Source organism: Seriola aureovittata, chromosome 6 (assembly GCF_021018895.1).
Source record: "Seriola aureovittata isolate HTS-2021-v1 ecotype China chromosome 6, ASM2101889v1, whole genome shotgun sequence".
NCBI classification, from domain to species: Eukaryota; Metazoa; Chordata; class Actinopteri; order Carangiformes; family Carangidae; genus Seriola; species Seriola aureovittata.
Window position 1 is genome coordinate 2,943,423 of NC_079369.1, and position 6,067 is coordinate 2,949,489.

The following is a 6,067-nucleotide window of genomic DNA, read 5'->3' on the forward strand; positions in this document are numbered from 1 at the left end:
TGGCGACTCTGTTGGTGTCAGCTTCTACAGTATATGACATGCATTACATTATATCACATTACAAGCTTTGGCAGCAGCAACAGTCTGACATTACTTCATTTTTTTTTCTGCATCACATGTTTATAATGGTTTATTCAATATCAGAGAAAAGAGAAAGAAATACTCTCTCAGTAAGAAACTTATAGTTCCTGTATTTATTTACAGTTTATCATTAGCCTGACTAGCCAACTGAGAGTTAGACCGGGAGCTAGCTGTCTTGGGTGCAGGCTTGGAAACATGATGGAGGCGTGTGAGGATTTACAGACTGGGAATCAGGCCAAAGGCTCGTTGACTGAGTACTGGTTGGAGGTAAGCTGACTGGGAGGCAGGCTGATGGCTCTTCAGCTGGGAGACAGACTGGTGGCTGATGAATGAAACAAAATGTTAATGTCTAAAACTACATTTTTATCCCTTCGCTAACATTTAATCTAAGCTTCTACTAGTCACAGTCACCAAGGCTGCAGAGCAGGGCTGGTCTCAGGCAAAGGTCACCGAGGTCAAGGGAATTTGATGATAAAACAGAACAGAAAAAAGAATTTAAAATAATGTAATCTTGGGTGATGTCATTCTTTTGGAATAATCATTTATCATCATCTTCCTCCTCTGCCGTCATCATCTTTTTCTTCCTTCAGTCCTCTCGAGCCGCCGTCCTCTCTGCTGTCCTTCACTCATGTCTGGGTTGTTGTCATTGCATATTTTCGTTTTATTTTTCTCATTCTGTTTGGAGAACGCCTTTCTAACTTTTCTCTCACTTTCTGTGTCATCACAGGGATCCAGCTGTAAGTGTTCTCTCCTGCCCCAGTTCAAAATATGAGACTGTTGCTGACTTTATTATATCACAATTTTGAGAACAATCTGTGTGGAAAGACCGTGGGGGCACAAAGATGGAGAAGACGGGTGGAGGTTATCTACACCTGTAGTCTTACACAGTTACAACATTATCATCTGCACTGGTCACCACACTGAACAGAACATTTGAAGTCAGGAGCTGAGGCGTTAGGGACTCCCTCTGCTGGACAGAAATGGTAATTGTCTACAGCTGAGTGCAGACGGAGCAGAGGAAATGATTGAAAGCTTCGACCACGGACAGTCAATCAGAAATATCCCCAGACTGTCCTTGAGATCTTTTCATTCTCTGAAGAGATGCTCGTTTTCCTAATTGTGAAGGAATTGTTGTGACAACTTGTCAGTCCCATTAAATTATGTAAAATAAGTTTTTCATTGCCAAGGCAGGATCAGTAATGGAAAAAATACCATTAATAATCAGGTGAGAACCAATAGTTTTTTAAAAATCCTTCATATATAATTTCTTGTTGATAATTTGAAACTTGGATTGAATTGTCCCTGACACAGGAAACAGGACAGTGCTCACTAGCATCACAGGGTCAGTGAATGTAAAAGTAAGTTTCATTAATACATAAACAACATTTTTTTTTCAACTTAAGATAAGAAATTTAAATTATTTGGTATGGTAATAAATTTACTGACAATGAAGAACATTGTCCATTTAATTCAGTTTGTGTCATTAATGAATATTGAAGGGAAAAAAATGGTGTGAAGAGCTCATCTCATCTGTGATGAATAATTCTCACAGAGGGTTGAGATATTCTAAGTTCATCAGCAAACTACATTTCTTCAGTGTCTGGAAAGCAGCTTCCCTCTGCTCAGTCACAGTAGATCAAGCTAAGGCTAATGCTAACACAAAGTCTGTTCCAACTATTCAAGATCATTTCTAGTGATCAACAGCACGCTGAGCACACTGCAGTGACTGAAAGGCCAGAAACACACAATCTAATGCAATCCTTTGAAAGAGCCTGCAATAAAACCTGACTTTAAATAACCTGCACTGCAACACAGTGTCCATCTCATTCATTTCGGTGCATCACGCTGGTATTTTGAGGTTTTGCTGAAGTATGTTTAACACAACATCCTCAACACAGAACAGAGCTGAGGTGGATCTTACTGCCGGTGGATGTGGACCATCAGAATCAGAACAGATTGCTGACAAATTAGCAAAAACAAAGTAGAACACATACACACCATCAGTCTTTTTTTTTTTTTTTACTTTAGCAAACGTTTATTAAGTGACATATTAGTCCTTCTTGGCAGCAGCCTTTCTCATGGCAGCCAGCACGTTGCTCAGCTCCTCTCTCTTTCTCTTGGCGCGAATGTGAGTGCCAATCTGTGGAAGAAACACAGCGATGTTAGACTGACTCACTTCAGCACTGCAGGTGACAAAAGCACAGAATGAGGATGAGGCCTTCAGCATACCCCCAAAAAACCTGCTGCAGTGTCAGACAGCTACAACTCTAAATACAAAAAGGCTAATATACGTACATAATCTGCATTAGATTCTGCAGCAGAAGCTGTTTATGTGGCAAAGTGTATGGCCAAATCACTGAAACTGTGTCCATGTCTATTTTCAACCCCCATAGCTTTCATAAATAAAGAGTTCAAGTTTACAGCTACATTTCCTGTTCAGCGCTCTGACAGACAGAAACTCACCCTCTTCTTGATGAACTTGAGAGCTCTCTTGTCCTTGGACACTTTCAGCAGCTCCATGGCTCGCCTCTCATATGGAGCAAAACCACACACCTCGCGGATCATATCCCGAACAAACTTGCTGTGTTTGGTCAGACGCTGCACAAGAAAAACAAATGTTTCAACAAAGCTTTTAAATATCTGAAATATTAGATCAGTTCACTCGTTTAAAGCTGAAATTCTGGCGATAGAGATGGACGTTGTTGTAAATTATATCTTCAGAAGCATATTTACATTATGTTGACGCCAGAAAGATGCAAATCTTAATGTCAGTCATACTTTTCAGATTGTGCTTGTTTTTGTGTTTTTTTTTTAAAAATAAATCAGAAATATAATTGGGCAGCTGGACCACACTGGGGTTTTATTTCACCAAAAAGCTGATGTTGTAAAGCACAAAAATAGAACTGCATCTTTGAAATCAACTCTACATACTATAAATGCTTCTATAAAAAATTTTTTAAAGAAATATCTGAACCTGATCAGACATAGGACACATGGTAGGTGATCTACTCATCTTGAAACGATTAAGTTTGTACTCATTTAATTAGAGTAGGGAAGGTGTAAAAGGTGGCTGTGGAAAGTTTGTATATCTTACTTTTCTTCAACGTATAAAACCAGTTGGTGTTGCTATAATTCACTGGAAAAACTGACTCAGCTCAAAGCCCAGTAGTTCATACTGAAGAAGCTAATCAGTGATTGGCCTGTAATCACTTCTGTGAACTGTGGTGTTTAAAATGGATCAGTTGTTGTATGAGACCTTGTATGAAATGAATACTTGTGTTGATAATGAAGACCAAACTTCATATCACAATTCCCCAATGGCTGATATATTCATGACACACATACACACCCCTGCTGGGTTTAAGTCTTTGTTGGCAGCAACAAAGAAAAACAACACCCAGACTGATCCTTCAAAGCTTAAAGTGATACTCCAAACTACTTGTCACTGTGGTCACTCAACAGCAGATACTCACCCCGCGCCGGCGGCTGTGTTTGGGGGCAGTTACATTTTTGGTAACTGGATGGCCTTTATTAAGGCCAACGGCCATGGGGTAGCGAATAGCCATGCCTGCAGGAAAGCACACACACAAACAAACATCAGTTCAAGTGTAGATGACACTTTTTTTTTTTTTTTTTTTTTTAAACTGCTTGACTTGATGCAAAGTGGTGACGTCACATCTCCATTCAAGTTATCAGACACATTTAGACTGAGTGCAGCAACCAAATGCTTCCCCCCCAAACTCCTGACAACACGTATAAGACACTATAACTTCAAATTAATGGAAAATACCACAAAATACCTGTCACATTTGTATGTACTGTATGCACTGTAAATATGGAACAGTTGTCTATCAACCTTAACTATAATGAAGTGTTATACTTCCAACTTAACATGTGTCGTGCTTCACTGTAATAACACATTGCGTCGCTTACCACTGACTACTGATATTATCCAGTTTGCTAACAACATTTAGCTCGTCTGGGCCCAATAATAAGTCTATACATTCAAACCAGACATGCGAAGGCGGACTCGTGTACTGTTTATCCGTTCTCTGCCGACAGCATCCAGCTTCTGACTGGACTTCGCACTAACGTTAAAGCGACTGGAGCTCTGGTTGCTATAAATACTACAGAATAAAATAGTGTTTGTGGTTTTCAACAATAACTCGGTACAGATTTCAGGGGACGCTCGGCTGCAGCAGTTTTGTTTAACGAACAGATCTGGAGACACTGGTTTGTCACCGACGCGGCTACAAATGTTCATGTTTAATCAGTTGCTGCGTCACAATATTGATCATAGATGTTCAATGAAGTCACTAGATTGCGATAGTTTCAATTTATTAATAAGAACTGGACGGATGGCAAAGATTAGACATGAGTTTTAGCAGATAGTTATCAACATTATAATCCTACCTGCTGTCTGTGATGGCGGTCAAGCCGGAAGGACTGTTGAGGGGGCGAGGCGGCGTAATAGAAGGTTTGACCCGGAAGTTACTTCTGTTACGTCGGCACGGGAGCGCCCCTGCGGGAGTGGAGGAGGTACTGTTGGTTAAATTAGGGATGGGAGCGCCTATCCTATTGGATTTGTCGCGGCTTTTATTATTAGGTGCCTAAATATGGAGTCATAGGAGTGCCCCCCCCAAAAAATATATCTATAAAAAAATTAGAAATTAATGCGGAAATAAAAGCAGGAATAAAAAAAAAGGCAATAAGGGACAAGTAAAAGCAGTAGGGGGAAAGCTAAGGCAAAAGGTATATGCATTTTTTAAATTCTTTTATATATTTATCTTTATATTTCAACATTTTTTAATTTACTTATTTATTCCTTTATTAATTCCTGTTTATATTTCCACATTTATTTTCTTATTGTTTTACAGATGTATTCGTTTTTATGGTATCGATCCCTTCCACCCCGTGAACTAATGCACATTCCAAAGTGTATATATTTATATTGTATATATCTATATTTTCTATAATATTTCTTTACATTTTTATTGTAAACATTTTTCTATTGTTAAAATTTTCTATTTAAAAGTAAGCTATCTGACCCGCAGTACTTGCTTGTTTTATCTTTGTTCATATACAGTATATTGTTTTTCTTCTTACTTTATTTATTGTTATGCAGCAAAACACCAGAGCAAATTCTTCGTATATTGAAAACCTACTTGGCAATAAACCAGATTATGATTCTGATTCCAAGTTGCATTGGACACAACCCAGGCCAAATCTGAGAAAGCTGTGGTGGTTACATTTTGTTTTATAACCTTGTACATGCAATTAGCCTAATTGGAAACCACAGGCTTAATCAAATTTGTTAAAGTGAAAACTGACTTTTGTTGCAGCTGTCACGGGTTTGGTTGTATACTTCTATACTACGATATGTGCAGTACATGTGACAGGACCCTGCTTCCTGACCCTGCTTGCGGTGCCTTTGATTCACCTTCACACCCCCACCTCCATGAACTTGCTGCTGTTGTTAAGTAACCATGACAACTCAATCTACAGATATCAAACCTCAGCAGCACATGAGATGATGAAGTTTCGACCATCTGCATGTGCCATCTGCTTAGTCATTATTAAGCCCACAAGCTTGTTCCTTAAGAGATTAAAGCTCTCTTCAGTTTATCCCTTTATATGTCTCAGTGACAACAAATTTTGTGACACATTAAAGCAGCTAATAAGAGCAACAGCTTTTGAATAAGTCATAGATTTGCAGTTAAGTTTATGCAGTATTCCTGGTGTCTTCACATGTTCAATTCTGAAAAACATTAAAATTGCTGTGTCCTGTCATAGTTCAGTTTGTACTGTGGAGTGTGTGTGGAAAGAATGAACTCAAGAACTCAAGTTATTTACAAAATCTCTTTAATGTATGAACAGAAATCCTGGAAACGTTTTTCTCTTTTGGACTTGTTCACGATTATTGTGTTATGTTATATTAGTGTAATATGCCATAAAGGAGTGTACTTGAATATTTTTAATATATTTT

General features: G+C 38.6%; 1 protein-coding gene across 1 annotated transcript; it reads right to left on the reverse strand.

The window, feature by feature from the left end:
- Positions 1 to 2,087: 2,087 nt before the first annotated feature.
- On the reverse strand, positions 2,088 to 4,559 carry rpl36 (ribosomal protein L36). The gene is made up of 4 exons (XM_056379595.1): positions 4,495 to 4,559; positions 3,555 to 3,649; positions 2,545 to 2,679; positions 2,088 to 2,221 (listed from the first exon to the last, which is right to left on the reverse strand). Exons 2-4 carry the CDS (start codon positions 3,645 to 3,647, stop codon positions 2,132 to 2,134), a joined length of 318 nt encoding a protein of 105 aa, XP_056235570.1. The 5' UTR covers positions 3,648 to 3,649; positions 4,495 to 4,559; the 3' UTR covers positions 2,088 to 2,131.
- Positions 4,560 to 6,067: the final 1,508 nt, after the last annotated feature.